Source organism: Opisthocomus hoazin, chromosome 1 (genome assembly GCF_030867145.1).
Source record: "Opisthocomus hoazin isolate bOpiHoa1 chromosome 1, bOpiHoa1.hap1, whole genome shotgun sequence".
NCBI classification, from domain to species: Eukaryota; Metazoa; Chordata; class Aves; order Opisthocomiformes; family Opisthocomidae; genus Opisthocomus; species Opisthocomus hoazin.
The window spans coordinates 105,771,927-105,791,746 of NC_134414.1; the positions used below are offsets into that span (position 1 = coordinate 105,771,927).

General features: G+C 40.1%; 1 protein-coding gene across 4 annotated transcripts in view; it reads left to right on the forward strand.

The window, feature by feature from the left end:
• Positions 1 to 19,820, forward strand: part of ERG (ETS transcription factor ERG) — a 146,340-nt gene that overhangs the window by 122,764 nt on the left and 3,756 nt on the right. For 3 of the 4 annotated variants that reach the window (XM_075431955.1, XM_009932652.2, XM_075431978.1), the window contains 7 exons: positions 4,352 to 4,503; positions 7,460 to 7,663; positions 8,625 to 8,705; positions 10,741 to 10,812; positions 16,597 to 16,665; positions 17,030 to 17,086; positions 18,279 to 18,326. In XM_075431955.1, the coding sequence (XP_075288070.1) occupies positions 4,352 to 4,503; positions 7,460 to 7,663; positions 8,625 to 8,705; positions 10,741 to 10,812; positions 16,597 to 16,665; positions 17,030 to 17,086; positions 18,279 to 18,326 (683 nt within the window). The remainder of the gene's footprint in view (positions 1 to 4,351; positions 4,504 to 7,459; positions 7,664 to 8,624; positions 8,706 to 10,740; positions 10,813 to 16,596; positions 16,666 to 17,029; positions 17,087 to 18,278; positions 18,327 to 19,820) is intronic. The other variant, XM_075431969.1, reaches the window with a different exon arrangement.

The window sequence follows — 19,820 nt, forward strand, 5'->3', positions numbered from 1 at the left end:
CTGCCAAAGAGGAACTCAAATGGGGATCCGCAGGACCCCTCTTTGCATGTCACTGCTGGGTCAGGTCTCAACAGATGGGAATCCCAAAGATGCATGAAGAGGGTGTGGAGAGGGGCAGGGGAGAGAGTTGAGGGCTGCAGCTGTGTAACCCTTTGAATTGATACTATGGACTAATGTCAGTTGTGCTTTAAGAAACACCAGTGTACCTCAAAGTAAGAAATCTCAGGGAAGTTTTGGTTTTTTCTTCATGGACCACTTTATCAGTGACAAACCGTTTTTGGGGCAGAAGCACTGACCAGATTTACTACAACCTGAGTAGTTGCAGTGAACAGAGAGGAGCCTGAGCATGTTTTGCAATACACTCAGTATGAGCTGACCTTTAGATGGTGTCATTTTGGCTAAATAGAAATTTACATATGTTGGCCCAAATTATCTGAGTGAGCTGGCTTTGCGGAGTTCTCCCTCTAGTACGCAAGGACAGGGTGGGCACATCACAGCCCCGCTGGGGTCATTCAACTCTTTCTCAGACCACTGGCATTGCAAAATGGGAGAGGAGAGGTAAGGAGGGGGATCTGTATCCTGCAGGACAGTGTCATGGTTTGTTCACCAGAGCCTTATAGAAGAAAAGTTTCTAGTAGCTCAGTGTGTCCCCTGACCTGACCAGCCACAGGCTGGATGGGGACCATGCATGGAAAACTCTGCAAAGATACCCTTACACCACTCTACTCTCCTGAGACCCCTTTCCTATAGGTGGCCTCTGTAAGGAAGTTATCCAAGCTGTGGCCATTAAATAAACTTACAAAGATATGTAGATATTTGGAGAATACAATTTTTCTCATTTATTTCCCACTGAAATTCAGAAATATTAAAGAAAAGGGGTTATGTTATGGGAACGTCCCAGAGATCATGTAAAATTTTGCTGACTCCTAATCTATGTTTCTCTGACACCTTGCATTTTAACACAGCACAGGTGTTTTATGTCATGTGGGGAAAATAGTAGCATAGTGAAGAGGAAAAAATGTGTTTCATACGCTTATTTATGAACTTACATCTGCTTTCATCAGAGTCAATGGCTGGCAAAACTCCAGTCAGCTTCAGTAGGAGTGGGTGCTAAATTTAACCATCAAATCAGCTTGATTCTAAGTAACCCTGAATAAAGACGAGGCTTCCAGGTCCAAGGACCTGTGGAGAAATACTTTCTTCAACAGTCATTTATCAGCAATCAGAACCGAATCAGCTCAGGACTGGACAAAGTGCTCTTGGGTAGCATGATTGTAGTCTTTGCACCTTTTTTTTTTTTTTTTTTTTGTAAATTCCAGGTGTAACACAGTATATTTACAAAGGGTAAAAATAACATGCAGCTGTGAAGAAAAACATCTCGGGTTTCATTTCAGACCTGGAGCTGAGGATGAATCACTGCAAAGCTGCACTCTTTACACTGGGCACTCTTTCTGAAAGCTGCTTTTCCACTGCCCCTGCTCCCCTGGTGGTTCAGAAATAAAGCAGACTCAGAGAAAGTCCTAAAAAAAGCCTTTGCAGACAATCAGTCTCTTGTTGTTCTGGGCACTAAAAGTACTGTTTTCTAGTGTCTGCTTGCATTTTCAGTTTTGCTTTCTATACCGTAGAAGTCCGTTCCAGCCATTTGAATTAAGCTTTGGTTCAGTGGTATGCATGAGCACACGCTCAATTTAAAGTACCTGAGTAGTCCTGTTAGCTCCCATGGAGCTGCTTACATGCTGGAAGTTAAGTGTGGTCTTAGAAGATTTGATGAGCTAGGGATTTGCTTGTCCACCCAGTAAGCTAACAGGACAAAACCCTTGACCATCTGCTTCTGGATCTTAATGAAAAGTTATGACTTATTTATGATCTTTTTCCCCACCCCCATCTGTTTATATTCAGATCAGTAAAACCAGCTCAGAAGCCCTGTCAGATTGCCAAAAGCTGTGTGCTACTACTGGATCTTTCACATCATTTAATGCTCAGTGTTTACAAGAGTGGTTTTGATGCACAATTGCCCATGGAAGTGGTGTAGACTAGTACTGATGTGATATTTCACGTCAGCAGCAAGACTTTGGTGTCCCTATACCTATAAAGTAACTGTGCCACTTAGGCCAAAGGATGCTGCTAGCTCTCTTTTTCCCAAAAACATCCCTCAAAAGTCATTGGATGGGCCAAATGGTTTATTCTTTTGTCTTTGTAACATAGCCGACCTTGGGAGTCAGGGTGAGCATCTGCACAGGTGTAAAGGCAGGCGCTGGGTGAGATTTCCAAATATACGGGATTTAGTATGCAGAAACACACGTATATGCCGTTTGTATTTGTTAAAGGTAAACAGAAAAAGCCAACATTTTAGTCAGAAGCAATCATCACAAAAGCTCTTTTTCAACATGTTTACCTCTGAAAGAAGAAAGTTACTTTGTTTTGCTTAGCTCTGTTTAGACAGAAATAAGCTGCGTCCCAGAATTATATTTAGAGGTATGTAGGGGGATAGAAAAGTTAAACCTGAGACAATGTGCTGATTATGTCTTCGCTTGTGGTTACTGTTCAGTCCTGTGGCTGACAAAGCAGTTGTAGGACCTTTACACAAGGCAGATTTGGTACATAGTATGTTATGTCGCACCCAAAATATTTTATACTTGAAAAAGTTACGTGAAGCCAGCATTCCCAACATTCAAGGCCCTGTTCCTTCTCCTAAAGAAGATGACAGTACCCATTAAGTGGTTTCTGTGATGCATTTTATTTTTGAACTGAAAGGCATCAGCAGGTTTGGTTTTTTTTTAATATATGCATTAACACAACATGGTAAAATTAGTAGTAACGCTGCTTAGAAAAAAACTGATATACTTAAAACATGCTTTGAGTATTTAAGATGTATACTAAATCTTTTCAGCTTTCCAAGTGCTGGTTATTTTTTAAAACATGCATGTGAGAATTATAACTGCATTAGTTCCTGACCCGTGGTAGCGCTGAGCAGTCGACTCAGCTGAGTCACTTGGGCATTTGATAAAATACCTGCCACATCCTTTTGACATATGTTGAGCAGACCGTGGTCCAAACAGTATATTATTTTTCCTCTTTTGTCCTCAAACAATAGCAAAACTCTTCTGGGAAAGCACCTGTGTTCTGACCAGTGGTGTGTTTACAGGGATGTTGCTGCCCAGCACTTGCAGCAAGAGCTGGGATTTCCGAGCTGGGGAGAGCAAGAGGTTCTGGGTGAAGCACACTTTGGGGGGCAAGGAAACACGCTTCCAGGACTCTAGGTCTTGGAGGGTCTCTGGGTTCTGCAAACCTGACTTGCTGCTTGTTTATTAAGACCACAGTACAATTTCAGGAGTTAAATGGCAGGACTAAAAGAAAGCTTGTTAGTAATGTAGTATCACTCAAGAAGCCAAAACCCAGCTAACACCCTCCTTCCCTTGCCAAACAGCCTCTTTACATTTAAAGGTATTCCCCGTGGCTCTGTTCCTTATTTTGATTTTTGTAACAATTTTTCTCTTTCTGATGAAACACGTTGTAGACATTAAATTAAAGGACAAATATGTCTGTGTCTGCCAGAAAGAAAACTGTGATGCAATTAAAATGCTATTAGGGAACTCCCTGTGGGATGTTAAACCTAAAGACTCTATTCAGAAAGCAAAGCCAAAATTAAGGAGGTGTCTGGTTGCAGATCCTCTGCAGATTTCCATTTCTTGACTACAGTACCATGGAGACTGTGCTAGTCAGGAGCTGAAAGGTTTTTCCACTCATGCGTGTGGTATTTTGAATCATGGCTTTGGCAAATGTTCCTTTTCTGTAAGCCATACGTGGAAGTGTGTCTACGTTACATGACATGAAGTGCAGCTGAGCGTGGCCTACATGAAACAATGACAGCAGTGGAGATGGGAAGCTGTCCAAGCCTCGGACAAGCCTTGTCCAAGGCTTGAACAATGATAACTAATAATAGTTTTCCCTGAAAAAATTTACATTAAGTGCATCTCTATGTTTGCTGAGTTGTTTGTGAGAGAGAAGTGCAGCTACTTGCAGCCACCATGTTCAGCAAGCTCACGAACAAGCCTCCATTCTAGCCCAGTCTATGGAAATAAATTGTTACTGCTTATAAGTTGGGAGACATATAAGAGCCTGGTGCTTTGAAAATAAAAATAAATATATAGTCCATTGAGGCTGGTCATTTTTTCTGAGGCAGCTGAAGTATTCAGCAAAATCATTGGGTGGTAGGTACTGAGTTTTCCAGTGACAGCCCAACCCTGGTGCTCGAATCTCGTTTTTTCCATTTCATTCAGCGTAATTCTTTGCTGAGGATGTTAGCAGGGGCTGGAATAATAATAGAAGCACACCTCTCTTCTCTGTCTAGGAGTTCTCCTGATGACTGCAGCGTGGCAAAAGGAGGGAAAATGGTTAGCGGCTCAGACAATGTTGGGATGAACTATGGAAACTACATGGAAGAGAAGCACGTTCCACCCCCAAATATGACTACCAATGAACGAAGAGTCATTGTGCCAGCAGGTTAGACCCTCTACACAAAAATTTCAAGCAAAAAATTGCATTTCCCCCAAGTCTACTAACATTTAAGAACATTTGGAGAAAAGTGGTAGTGTGATACAGGTGATCAGGAAGAAAAGAGCAGCGATTTCCCAGGGTTATTAAGAGAATGACATGAGAAATATCACAGAGAAGCCACCTCCTCGACCTGTTCCCATTTCAGCAGCAGAACTGGCTGATTACAGACACTCAGCTCTTATCTGACTTCTCTGACTCCTTTTGGAGTATTTCACCCTGAAGTGGGAAAAATGAAGAGCCACTTTCATTTCCTAACAACATGGACTAGGTGGATGCAGAGCATGTGGGAGATGGAAAGGATTACTGTACCACATGACATCCCTGCAACTACCAAATGCAGTCCAGCCCTCAGCATGCTAAAAGCACAATAGCTTCTGTGAAATCAAACAGTGCATGAAAAGCATTTATCTGTGTTATCCACTGAGTTTGGGCAGTGTAAAACATTTTAATAAGCAAACTGACAACTCCACTGCATTATAAGAGCACAGTTGAGACATTCTTGGTTAGTCTTGGCAAGCTTGGTTGTGGGATTCGGCAGTTAATTGAACAAGAAGGCATTCACTCCTGTACGCCTCGTCCTCCAAACAAACCTCTGCTGGAAGTTTTGTTGCCTTGGTTTGCAAAATAGTTAGCATGCCTATTTCCAAAGTCAAAACATTAGACCATCATGACATATGTGAGTGTTCATAAACCACTGGATATACACAGCATAGACACAACACCTGCAACCTGCAAACATAAGGGAATGTTTTGCAGCTAGTTCCTCTCCAGCAGAGATGTGCCTATCTGAAATATTTCTGCTACTGCTGTGTTGCTTAATATTCTTACAGTTTTTCAGTTGCTAAGATATGCAAGAGTACTAACTGTGGCCAATTTTGCAAGTTGTGATTATTTCAGTTATTTGTCAAGATACATATGGACAAATATGGTGCAGTATCCTCTGCAATGGTATTGACAGTTCTACTCTGAAGACAGAGCAGTGATGCACTGAATAATGAAGCGTCCTGCCAACTAGAAGCAGACCACACTGAAATTCACAACATTTGAATGTTCTTCTAAAACATTTGTCTTCTTGGTGTTTGGCACTTGGCACTTTTTTTAGTCTTTAGTAACTCTTAGTGTGGTTAGCTCAGGAAGATCTTTTTTTCTCAGTGTATTCCTGGAGGTGTGTTTTGAGGTGGATTTAAGTGACATTCAAGGAACAAGATGGTCACAGTCACAGCCTTGCTGTTTTGAGGTCCCTAGAAGAAATGTACGGGTAAAAATCAGTTGGCTTAGTTTGACTACCGCACAGGCAGTGTGCAACTCGTGGCAATGTTTAGGAACTAAAAAAGCAAAAATCACATTTCCAGCTGTGGTAACTATCTAGTCATCATAAATATGAGGCATTTAAAAATTATAGGCATAACCAAAATGTTTTGGTAAACATCCTGGTGTTTGGTTGTTTACTTCAAACCAAACTGAATGTAGTTGTTGAAGTTCTGTACTGTAGGTGTGGACAGTCTCATCCAGACCCTAGGTTTACCACCAGACTTGCATCCGTCTAGTTTGCTATGTTTCATACCAGATGGAGGGGTTCTGTCCAGTATATTTTGGTGTGCAGAACAGAGAAATACTCTGAAGCTCCAGAAAATTAAATATTCTGACTTGAAATGTCTTTAAATGCCAAGAGAAGCACTGGAAATGGGTGAAGGATGGGGAGTGAGCAACAGCATGACAGACTCTGAATAGTTCCTAGCCTATGGAAAAATGTCTGCACCTCTTTCAGACCAGCCTGAACAACAGTCAGAAGAGAGGGAATGGCACTGAAGTTAAGCCCTGGAAAAGCTATTTAGGCTGTCATTCAAGTCCCAGCCCTTCTGCAGACTTTAATGTGATGGACTACAGCCATTTGACCTCTGTGCGCTCCGTTCTCAGTCTTCAGGATATCACAGAATCAGAGAGTCATTTAGGTTGGAAGGCACAAACTTCGAGGAGTTTGTTTCCCCTCGGCTTTAATCTTTTCTCTGCAAAAAGTATCAATTCTTCATGGTAGGAACTGTCTTCCATTATGGGGATGTGCACTGCAGTTCCTTAGGGACCTTCGTGTTGATGGGTGCTTAAGATAATTCAAGAATAGGGAAAAGTAGAATGGGAGAGAAACAGAAAAGAAGGAGTTTAGAGGCAAATAAAAGTTTAAATTGAGATCAAGGATTCATTCAAAAACACAAGGTAAATGGCCTTATGTTTTGCTAAAAATCTGGACTAGTTCTTGGGTTTTCCCCAGATGGTTTTACCAATACTTCAGGTAGTAAGTAAAAACCTATGCAGGTGTAGCGATGTACACCAGTACAACACAGCAGGCTAGGAACGGAAAAGCAGAATATTTTAATATGTCCCACTCTAGTTTATGAAATAACTAGCCAAATCTGTGAGTGCTTACTTAGCCTATGCTCAAGAAACAGTCCTTCTGACTTGAGTGGAAATTTCACTTGAATAAAGACACAAATGCAACAGAGAGTGTTGAAAGTTGTTCAGATACAAGTCACAGTGCTGTTAGTGGGCTCTCTTAAATACTTTTCTAAAGAATATTCTCTTCATGAGGACAGGAGCCCATGTTAGTCTGTGGATAATAATGCATAAAAATAACAAGACAAAAGAGCTAAATGGGAGAAGGAGCTCAACAGCAGAGGGCTTGTTGTTAATAATCAGAGCTCACAGCTATTCCCTAATAGTTTTCCGCAGACGGTTATTCTCCTTTGCCCTTAACAGGACAAATTAATTCCTCATGTATTTCATGCAGTCAGTAAACAGGACATTAAGGTCTCTCCAATTTGACTGTGGTCCACATTTGTTACGTACTGGTCCAGTGCATCAGCATTCTTCCCTCTCTGCCTAATTTTATGCTTTGTGATACCACCAGATCCGACGTTATGGAGCACAGACCATGTACGCCAGTGGCTGGAATGGGCGGTGAAGGAGTACGGTCTCCCAGACGTGGACATCTTGTTATTCCAGAACATCGATGGGAAGGAGCTGTGTAAAATGACCAAAGATGACTTCCAGAGACTCACCCCAAGCTATAACGCAGATATCCTCTTGTCACACCTACACTACCTCAGAGAGAGTAAGCTAGTTTTCTGTCATTGTGGTAGTGGCTACAATCAATCTGTGGTTGATATGAATTAGATTTAATGGTGTGGATACACTCAGCAGGGTTTTCAAACATCTGATGCAAATGTTGCTGTTTCTAAGAACATAGCGGGGAACCTGATCCAAAGCCTTTTGAGTTGGATGGAAATATTCCCATTAATTTCATTTGGCTTTCACTCATGTTCATCGAAGAAAAGAGTTAGGGAATATTTCTACATGTCCATCTCAGAGAAAAATCAAATTGAAACTTAACATATTCATCAGCATACTGCAGGAAGAAAATCATATGGGATTCAGTGCTAATGTTTTTTCTGGTCACATACTCATTTCTTTCCATTTTAATGATGAGAATGCTAAATGAGAGCACAAACATTGATCCGTAAAGTGAATTCCAGGCATGATTCTAAGGACTGACAACAGTTTGCTCTACTCTGAATAGGATCAGGAAGATGTTAATGAATTGAATAGAAGTTCTGTAAACTCATGGAAAAACGGAATAGTTCCTGAAGTTCAAATGCAAATTACTTGTAGTGCATGGCTAGCATTTCAAAGGAAAAGAAGGGACTAGCGAATTCCTGGCTTGAGGGCTTTCATCTAAGCTTGAGGAAATTTTGCAGGTTTGCCTCAGTTTAAAGAAATTAAAGTGAAAATGGTTTTTAAAGTAAAAAACAACAAGCATTGCAACACCAGTGCGGTGCAGTCTTCTCCACACGCACACTGTCAATAACCAGTCAGAAGTATTATGCATTTGTAATACTGGATAAATGAACGCCCTAGTTTAAGCTGTAGCACACATGCCTCCCTCCAAACTGCAGACTGAAGCTGACCATTGGTAGACTTGCACTCAGACAATCCTGTCAGGGGAAAATATGGTTTAAAAGGATAATTCACAATTTTTTTTTCATTTTGGTGTTGCTTTTTGTTTTGTTTTGTAGCTCCTCTTCCACATTTGACTTCAGATGATGTTGATAAGGCCTTACAAAACTCTCCACGGTTAATGCATGCTAGAAACACAGGTAATGCTGGCACTGCTCCCATTGCTACAGGTCATCTTCTAAAAGCAGAGGATTCCTTTTCATGGGTTGCTTGCTAAAAATGGAAATGGTAAATCAGGAGGGAGACAAGCATATCCTCTCCTTGCTGTGTGTGTGAGTTTTATACACAGACACAGAAAAAAGGTGAGATTGCGCAAGGCCAGATGGTGCAAAAATGGTCTCCTTACTGGTAATTTCTTGCGTCTGACAAGAGAATGGGGTCCCTGACATGTGATAAACTGCAGGCTCAGGGCCTTTGTCTCTGAGGACATTTTTTCTCATTCTGTCTCATTCCATGGATCCCTAGAAGGTTGGTGGAGCTCAGAAGTGCTTCAGCACTTTGTCTAAGTGCTGTGGGCTCTGGTGAATGGGGGCTGTCTCTCCTCCCATGCAGTATATATTGTATAATTCAATAACATTGCTATTTAGGCAGTTAGCTCATCTCATCTGTCAGCTGTATGGGACTTGAGCTGGAAACTCCACTAAGTCTGATCTGAATGTAAAATAAGTTTTGTTTATATTCACCCTTCTGTTAATTTGGCCCAGAGCAGTATTGAGTGTAGGTAGGTGAACGATACAATACGTGCCTGAAGAGCATCTGTCTTTCAGGATGTGACTTCAAATATTTATGAAAATAATCCAGAATAAATTTTATCTTGCTCTAGTTGTGCAACAGAGGATGGCATGGAACTGTATATACAGTATGGTATACATACTGATTAAAAATTTTTGGAATATTGCACGATCATGCCTGAGGGTATTAGTTACCTACAGTGACCAGAAATAACAATTCTTTATGAGAAATGAAAAAGATAATACAAAGGATAATGCAAAAAAAAAAAAAACCAAACTTGGATTGCAATGCGTCTTTCATGTTTCATGTAGTTTTTCACTGTGGTAAATAGCAGTGACTTTCCTAGCAAAATTTACTAGATTAGAAGATCTCTCCCTGAGATTAGATGTTTGCCATGTGACATAAAGTCCTAGTGTGGGCTGTAGGCCTACTGCAAACCCCACCAAAAGCAATAAAACTTTTTCCATTAACTGTGATGGGGTTAGAAATAAGCCTTAAGCCCTTTTTAAAAGTAGGTGGAGACTCGATGGTCTTTTCCGTCTCTGGCTTTCCAGATTTTAATTCACTGAGCAGTTTCCACATGCAGTTATCCAAATGTTGTTCAGCAGTTCTATGTGTTATCTTTTTCTATGTGTGTGCACTGACAATGATATTTTGAAATTCATTTCACCGAAATGAGATTGTCTGCATTTCTGTCATTGGGAGTGTGAATAACGTAATGCTGATCATCAGCATAAGGAAAATTAGTTGTTCTGTTGGCGTAAGAACTTTGGAGTGGGATTTTCAAAGGACCCAAAAAGAGTTAGAAATAAGTTTGTCTGTAAGTCAGCAGTAATTGCACAAATCCTTATGACCCTTTTCATGTTCCTAGAGATGGTCGTTACAAGTCTGTTGATGTAGTTAGAGCAATTTCAATGCCTGAGATAAGTGAGATACCATTTTCTGTATCAAGCTCAATCTTTTTAGTTTTTTCACTCTGTGAAGAGAATGAGATTTCTGAGGGTCTGACCTAAAGCTGACCAAAGTCTGTGAGAAGATTCCCACAGACACCAGCAGGCTTTGGCCCAGGCCTGCAGTCTCTGTTGAAAATATGAACCTGTTTGGGAAGTGCATGTGCTAATCAAAACAAGGCAAAGAAGTTTGGTTTCAGAAGATATGAAACCAATTGCCCGGCTGGAGGTGATTGTGGTGAATGTGGAAGGGATTTCTTGCACTGGACTGCCTCCTCCCTTAATACAGATTTTGCACATACTTTTATCCAGTAATTTGAATGGATTTGCAGAGGTGCAAAGGCTATTGGAATTAACTTTTATATATGACAGTCCAAAGACAGAACTTAGATGTTCATAGTCTTCATTCAGACACACTACAAGAGGGGAAATATCAGTGGACTTAGGGACTGTGAAAACGAATCTTTAGATGTTATGTCTTCTTTCTCTTTAGGAGGTGCCACTTTTATTTTTCCAAATACATCAGTTTATCCAGAAGCAACACAAAGAATTACAACCAGGCCAGGTATGAACAATGACCGCTTTCTGTATGCTGTGATCTTACTCATTTAATCTCATGAAGTATCTCATTCTTTTTCTCCTTCAACTCTCTTTTCTTAGATGTTAGGCTATATTTTTAATATACCCACATACACATACATATACTTTATATATGTGTGTGTATATATCGTGTAGAGTTAGGTGATTAAATAGAGCAGTTTAAGAAGTCTGTTTCTTCCACATATCTCTGTCTTTGAAGCAATGCTAGCTATTGTTTAAAGCACCAGACTGGTTCTGTTGCATTGTCCCAGCCCAGTCACTTTTAAATGTGCTTCAGCTCTCTCTCTGTAAAATGAGGCAAGAATGCTCTCTTTTGTAATGCTATTTGAAGTATATTGGGAAAAAGTACTCTAAAAATGCAGGATTCATGTTTCTCCTGCTATCTCTACTTTTTATTTACATTAGAGGCAAACAAACCTCACAACATCTTGTGCATTTAAGAGACTAAATAAGTAAAATCAAAATAGAAGAAAGTTCTTATTGCTTAAAAGTTTGAAACCCATGAAATTATCGTGGGTATGCTGGTTTGTGAAAGGCTAAAGGGAATAATTAAAGAAGATAAGGACATTGCTGTGAAGCTAATATTTTTCTTTACATCACCCTTCACCATTAAAGATGCTGGGAAAATGCCTAATCTGGAAATTTTCTTTTCCAGTAATAAGTGCAAAGTACTGTGAGACATCAAGAGGAGTTGCAGCAAAATACTAAATTTAAAGAAAATCCATTACTGAGCCAGAGGCATACATCCAAGTGTTCTGAAGGGACATACACGTGAATTGACTGAGCTCTTGGGAAAAGATAAATTCTCTTATTAAAAACAGAGGGGCTTTGGATAGCAAATATTTTATCTGTCTTTTATCAATGCTTTAAGGTATAATCCAGGTCAGTACATAAAAGTAACTTGTATACATGTATATATGCATGTCTGTAGATTTGTTAATTGATAATTAAAAAAGATAGATAGGGAAACAGCTACTAGGCCATTACGTCATCAAATCCACCCTGCTCAGTTTCTAGGAAGACAAACTCTTCTGCTAGATTTATTTTTCTGTAACAGCAAATAAAAAGAAGACCTCTGATCCAATTCATACATTTGGCATTTGGCTTTCATGAGGCATCTATCAAAGTGCCCCACAGCTATTTACAATAAAAGTTAAATCAGCATATTATAAGAAACATATCAAGAACTGGCTAATTAACCTGTTGCCAAGACTAAATAATGGACATCTTAAGTCATGGGTGCTTTAGCATTCTCTGCCATGATCTATAGTTACTAATAATTGGAAAAAGGGCACAATAAAATTTGGTATAAAACTTAGAGATGACGTGATTTTGTCATTACTTAAAACCAGAGATGCCTCTAAATGATTCCTGTACAGGTGCCCAGAAACCTTATTAGAGAGAAATGAACTGGCCATATATTAACAGCTGAAAATTCAAGTTAATCCATGCAGTATAAGACACAAGTTATTTGCATATCTTACTGATTTCAAATTAACCCTCTTTGCTCATGAAAGAAGAACTTAATGTAGGCATCTTTATTTATGGCACAATGAAAGCCACTGCTGTAGTCGATAGCCAAAGTGGAAAAAAAAGTGAACAAATGAAGAAACACAGTGGAGGATTGTATGGGAAGTCTGACTGTACCATTAAATAAATCAGCAGTGTGGCCCTGTACAGAAAGCTGTGTGAATCATGCCTTATCAAAAAGGCTGTTTGCAGAATAGAAGGTGCTTAGAGCCAGCCATGGGAATATGGAAAATCTTTCGAGCCTGTTTAAAGATAGAGAAGTTTGAAATTGTTCAACTTGAGGTCTGGGGATAAGTGATATAATTATCAAAATAAAGAGTGTCACAGAGTACCTGCTTAGTCTCAGTATTAGAAGAAAGGATATTAAAAAAATAGTTAAGACATTTTTGGGTAAAGTTAAAGCAGACTGTGGCCCTCGTCATAGGTTACAGTAGCACATAGGAGCTTTGAATGGCATGGAGGGATGTGGACATGAATATGGATGTGAAGACAAAGCATAGCTATTGGAACAAGTACCAACTATGCAATGTAAAACTGGATGCCCAAAACTCTCCATTTTCCATTTCCAAGGAAAATGAACATGTAACGTAAGACCAGCGGGACCTGGGTGTCCTGCAGCAAATAGCCATGCCAATTGAGAGGATTTCAGGCAAAGGCTAGAAAGAGTCTGCAGTGAAAGAATGCTATTTTATGGGTAGGTTTCCATTGGACTTGAACAAAACTTGGATTTTTTTTATCCCATGAGAAACTCTATGATTTCAATATTTGTTTCACCCTGACTTGTCATGGAAAAATAAAATCCTAGTTTTCTCTGAAGTAAAAGGTTTAAAAAAACCCACGTACCAGGCATGATGAACTCCTTCATTTCAGCATTTTTATCTAAATCACATTTACAGTGACCCTTGCAAAACAGAAGACTTTATGTCAACATCTTCCTGTGTTTACACAATCACTTGTGGGAGTTGTAGTTTGGATATAGGGTGTCTCTGTTCTTCTGTGTACACTGGTGTATCCTAATTAAACATTTCTTACAACAAACTAGTATGTGATTTTGAAAGTATTATTTTATTTTATCTTTTACAATTGAAAGCTGACAATCATCTTTAAAGTCAGAATTTTAATTTGGGAAGAAAAAAGTTTTTTTGCATAAATTCAGTTTTCTCTTAAGAAACTATTTTGTTGGCTTATTCCATGGCTTTGCTTATAGTTAAATGTCACATTGCAACTAGACTTCAAAGAAGCTTTTCCATAACAAAGTGTCCTTCATGTGAGAGCAATAGCAGACCCTGGGGACAATCACTTGATGACATGAAAAAGGTCAAAAATGGGGGGTGGGGGGGAATAAATACTGTTAAATGGGAATTAGCCAGATCCTGGGGTGCAATTCTGGAGAGAGTAATCAAGCATTGCCATTGTTAAGGTACTACAATAGAAAATAGGAAATGAGCAGGGCTTTGCAATGACAAAGGCGTATTTCTTCAGTCACCTTTACAACAGAACATGAGGTTTCAGCAAGCTGAAAGTAATACAATGAAGCTATCAGGAGCTCAGGAAGACCTAATATGGGTTTGTCTACATGTCTCATCAAACAGCAGCATTGCCATCAAAGATCTGTCCAAGATAAGGACATGTTGTACTAATATCTCATGAATAAGAACAAATCTGCTTATCTAGGATAGCAACATGTTTGTAAAGGCACAATGCTGAACTAAGAATGAAGTTGGAATTTTGTGCTATTTCAAGAAAGGCTGATAGCAGAATTTTTATTTTAATGGAGAGGGCGTAGTCAGAAAACCATGTTATGATGTGTTGAGTTAAAAGGCAAAACAGTTTTCTCACCATACTAAATTTGTACCAAATATATGTCAAGGCTGCAAGTGCCACTGAGTACAAGCACACAACATCACACAGCATCACAAAGCCCTCTTAAGTATGCAGGTATCTGATAACTTGGAGACCCACAAATAGGACAGAGAGAGAGAGGAGGGGAGGGAAGAGGACAGGACAGGACAGCAGAAATAGTAGGAGGAGTTGCACAGCCTAATGAGAAGCACATACCTTCTATGTGATCATTCTCCCCTATTTTTCTGTAGTCTTTCTGAGCAGAAAATGGGAGAATTGGGGGAAAAAACCAGATTCCTTAGGTCACCAGAATCTCCCTGGCAAGGCTGCCGTGGAGGTATACAACTGGCCAGGGAAGGAAGGACTGGGCAAGACAGGTGCAAGCAGCCCACGGCTGAGCTTTGTCGCCCTCTGTACAGACTGAACTCAGAACCCCCTAGAAACATGACCAGAGTACTTCTGAATTTATTTGCCAGATGATAAAGTCTTCAGGCCATGAGGTGTCTCTGACTACAACAGTTAATAGCAATGTTGATCTTACCCTGGTCAGGACATCTGCATGTTACAATGATTCACCTGCACACCAATATGCTGCTCAGAGGTGAGCACTTTCACAATTCACATTATTTTCTCCAGGTTTCTGAAGGACAAGACTGTGGAATAATTCGCAAGAAGTCAGGAATAAAAGATCGCTAGTTACTCAAATGCAATACAAAAATAAATTGCATATCTCAGGAAAAGCAAAGTTTTTGAAGTGTAAGGTTCCAGGAGATGACAGTGCTGGTAGTGCCAGTCTGCTCCTCAAGCCAAACAGACTAAATAAATTAAAGTCAATTTGGTTGTGAATTTCACATTACACTTTATTTCCATTTGATACTTCTGCTCATAGTGCTTGGAAATGGGCAGAGGTACATCTGTTTTGCACATAGCCAATCTGCGGCTGTTTCTTCTTTCTAACTGGTTTCGTTACCGAACATCATTTCTAAAATAAAGCACAAGGACTATTAAGAATCAAATAATCTGCACCAACTTAGTTTGACCAGGCGGGTACTGCTGCCTTTCTGAGATCCTGGGCAGGATACAGAATTCTCTGATTTTGGCAGCAATTTTAGCGAATGTGTTAAAGCTAGCCATAGAAAAACACAGGCAACTGGAAAAGATTTCAGAAGGTAAAACAAACATTTGAATTTTCTACATATACTTTATGAAGAGAGCTTTTATGGTTTAGTTTCTTCATTTTTATACGCTAAAGCATTTAAATGAAAGAGAAGTAATGAGTAAGTGGAAGAAAAGGCAAACAAAAATTTAGATAGGCAAATTTAAGGAGCTTGTCCCAAGAAGCAGAAAGGAATATTTAAATAGATGAAGCATGAAAAAAGCTATCCACTTATTGGAAGAAATGTAATATGTATACACACATATGTTTAACATTTAAGCATGTTCACTCTTTTCACGTGTTTCTAAAGATCTGTAAGGACACTGAGGTGTGGTAGGGAAAGAGAAGGAAAAGGAATTCGTAACAACTTGAAATGACTAGTAGAACAGAAATAAGTGAGATTGGCCAAGTGCAGCAATCAGTTATCCCAAAAGTTTGAATTCTGAATGGTGAGAGTGAGACCAGAGGGTGCATCTGAGGAAGAGAGAGCTTGCAAGCATGAGGAATAATGCCACGGGGAGAGCGTAATGAAGTGCATGATGGCGATGAGAGCTAGTGCAGACACAAACATACAACAGTGGTTTAGAGGAATCTCGAACAGACAAAACCAAGACTGTTGTCTCACAGATCTCTGCCTATGACCAGGTGGCAGAAAAGGGAACTCTCAAATGCAACCTGTAAGGTTTGATTAATCTCAAAGGATGACAGCAACAGACTAGCAAAGAATGGCACATTAAATCATCTGAAGTCAATCTTCTTAAAAGAAAATACTGTTACATGCTGAGATTGGGAGAGAATGGTACACAGTTTATGCTTAATCTGAGCTCTGAGCTCTGACCGCTTGGGGTACTTTTCCTGGAAGACTCTAGCATAAATTGTCCATTATGTGCAGTGTGTGTCATTCCTTGGCTGAGGAAAGGGACCAAAGGGAGTACTCTTGAGCCTCTGGAAATTATGGACTTTGTAGAGTATTTCTACCAGCTATTTATTTCACTGCAGTTCATGCGTCTAACAAGAATAGGCACCTCTAAAGAGCAATGCAGAGGGCAATGTGGTACTGTTATTTTTAGAGCCAATAAAGATGATAAAGGTCTTAACAAGCAGTATCCTTTCCATTTCAGTAATTTTTCCAATCCAGTGAGTCCCCTAGAAGTATGTCCTTTATGGAAGTAAACATTTCATGCCATATCTGCCTGAATCAGTGTATTTTTTCCTTCACAGATTTGCCTTATGAGCAAGCCAGGAGATCGGCATGGACGAGTCACACCCACCCCAGCCCTCAGTCGAAAGGTAAAAGCATCTGCATATGTCTAGCCTGCAGGCCTGATGCACTTCTGGTGCAAGCTGGATAGACTCTGAAGTGAACTGCTAGGAGCTACCCCAGCATTCAGCTCTGGGGGATTTTTATCTGTGCCTTGGCTGGAAAGCCTGTTAGTGTGTATAGGTAATATTGGGTGAAGTCACTGGGGCAGCCACATCCTTGCTTGAACTCAAGCTTTGTCAAGTTCATGACCATATAGTCGCATAAAGCTAAATCCTATTGTGACCATTGTTGAGTGGTGAGCAGCAGGAGTCCCAGGCCTGTGATCTATCACAGGTTTGGTGACCAACTTCCAAACTGGAAAAATAACTATATGGGGTTTTCAATTTTCAGCTACTCAGCCATCGTCCTCAACAGTTCCCAAAACAGAAGACCAGCGTCCTCAGTTAGGTGGGTGTCATTTTGTTTGAATTATGCCTGGGTGTGGCAGGGTTTGTTGAACATGATAAGGACAGCTTTCACCTACCAACCAGAAGCAAACTGCCACATCTGATTCAGACCACTAATGAGATCTGCAGGTGGCGACCACTAAATCTCCAGACGTGTATTAGTTGGCTCTGTGGATGGATCTGAGATGAAGGCTCCCATTGTCATTGAAAACTGCTTTTAGTGATGTTGAAGAGCAGTGATGACCTTGCAGAGTGAAAAAGCTGTTACACAGAGTGCCTGTGTACAGTTTGGGTACAAAGATGGAAGGTAAGGATGTCAAAAGACCCTATACTCCACAGTAGTTGAAGTGCTAGCAGTTAGAAACTGTGTATGAGCAAAGAAATGAAAATGGATTACAGCATACAGAAACCCAGTTGAACTGGCCTTCTGAAATTAAACACAGAAATTAGAAAGGTTCTCAGTCTGTTGGGAGTCTGAGGAGAAAACAGAAGTTTATGAGCTTGTAAAAGGGGTGCATTTTGTGTTTTCAAAGCAGCTAGTCCGTGAGTTAGAACCCAGTCCCTTACTGTGAATTCAGCTGTGTTTTGGACAGGTAGCTAGAAAGCACTACAGAAATTCTGAGTCAGTTACGGCTTTTGTTAACAGTGAAAGGGTAGACGTAGGAAATAAAAGAGATTTGGCAGATCTTAGTTCAGAAGACTCTGATGCTGTTTTTTATCATATGGATTTCAAATCATTGTTCTGGGTTTTGTTATAGCTAAATAAGACTGTGGACATGATTGCATCTCATTAACTCATATGCATGCTGCCTGGGAAGTAGTATACTGCTTTTTGCCCAAACAGTGTTTTATCTAATCTGGCCTTCCAACCATGAGAATCTTTCAAGAAACATACTGATGATTTATGTAAGTCCTTAGGACCATTTTATGGCTGTGTGTGAGCTGCACAGAGTATTTAAATGTATAAGGAATGTAACCTGATTATCTTCCTGGCTGTAAAACTGGCAGCCGTTTGAGAGCAGCTGTCTGGAGACGACGCAGCCCAGTGACAGGGTCATTCAGTGAGGGGCGAGGGGCTGTGCTTGCAGCCCATCACTTTGGCTTTTGTACTTCTGTTAAGGTTAAAAAATAACACCTGAAATATATTACATCATTGTTACCTGATTTTAAATCTTTTTTTCACAATTTCGTAGATCCGTATCAGATTCTTGGACCGACCAGCAGCCGACTTGCAAATCCAGGTGAGAAGGGATTTTGCTGATTTAGGAAGATTTCTCTTCGCTGCTAGTGTCCCCACTTCAGCTTTAAGACCAGACCTGGAAGGTGATGTGACCAATTTCACCACACTGCAGTATGACTCAGTGGGAGCTGATGATACCCAACGTGTTGCAGGATTACGTTTCTACATTACACAAGGGTGGGAATGAAGTCACAGATTAAGACACCTGAACTCATGTATCTTAATGTAGGTGTCTACATACGAGCTAGTTGTCTTCTTTCCCATGATATTCATTGGAGATGTAGTTAATATAGCTATCCGTAGAGAGCTATTCAAATCGTCCTAGAGGAGATGGTTACATTCAGTCAGTCAGATACCTCATTAGAGGTGTTTGAACTCCTCATATCAATAGGAGTTCAGTTACCTAAACAACAGGATTTTGTTAAGTGCTGTAAGATATCCCATCTGACCTCCAGGTACCCCTTCAGAAGTACATTGAGTCTCTTACCAATCTGCGTCATATGTGTCCCAGATTCTGTTAATCCACAATACGACGCTGTACTGACCTTGGCAAATGCAAAATTTTGGGGTGAATAACCCAAATCAGCAAAAATATATAGGGAAAAAACAGGAAAGCATAGTCTATTTGCGAAGAATAATTGGGTTAAACACTTAAAAAATGTTCTCCCGCTTTAAGAAGGTGGCAACGGGGTGCATTGTGGACAGGGGCTTGTAGCATATTTTAACTAAAATTGAGGAACGTTCTTGGTGAGTTAATAACACTGATTGGGAACTGTGCAGATTTCACTGGTGCTGCTCTGACTCCACAGGACACACTGTGGCCGTACGCCACCATAATCAACATCATAATCTGCCACAATGGATTGACGTTGTACGTGCCACTTCCTATTTCCCTTGCGTTAACAGCCACAGGTCACAGCGTTCCTGGTTCCACATTGCAGGTCTCCTCAACCTCGAGTAACAGTTCTGCTTCTTACAGCCATTATATGGCTTTTCACGGCAGGAAATTGCCAAAATAATGATCCATTTACTTTTATTTTATCCCAAGTGACATCAAGCACAGTTCTAGATTAGGTTACTTTCTAAACAGTTTTGCATGGCATAGGAAAGTAATGAAGTAAGTATTAAGAACAGAATTTTCCAAATGGTCTAAGGTGGTGTGTTTTTAGGTCACTATGATCTTACCCAAAAGTGGGGCCCTACCTCCCTTTAATTTGTTTGTAAACCCCGGCTTTTACAGTTTCATCAAGCATCTGTTTGGTAGCCTTCATTACTGTGGAATGGACAGTACATGATCTGGACTGGGATACTTTTTTAACATTTGAATATGGAATTCCTACATGCCGCCATTCCTGTGCTTCAACATGTTTTGTGTGTTTATAAATTGGTGGAATTACTCTCTCATTAAAAGGAAATTGACAGCAACCATTTATTTTCATAGGACTATATATTACATTTGGAAGGCAAGTGTTTATGTTAGAACATATGTTGGATT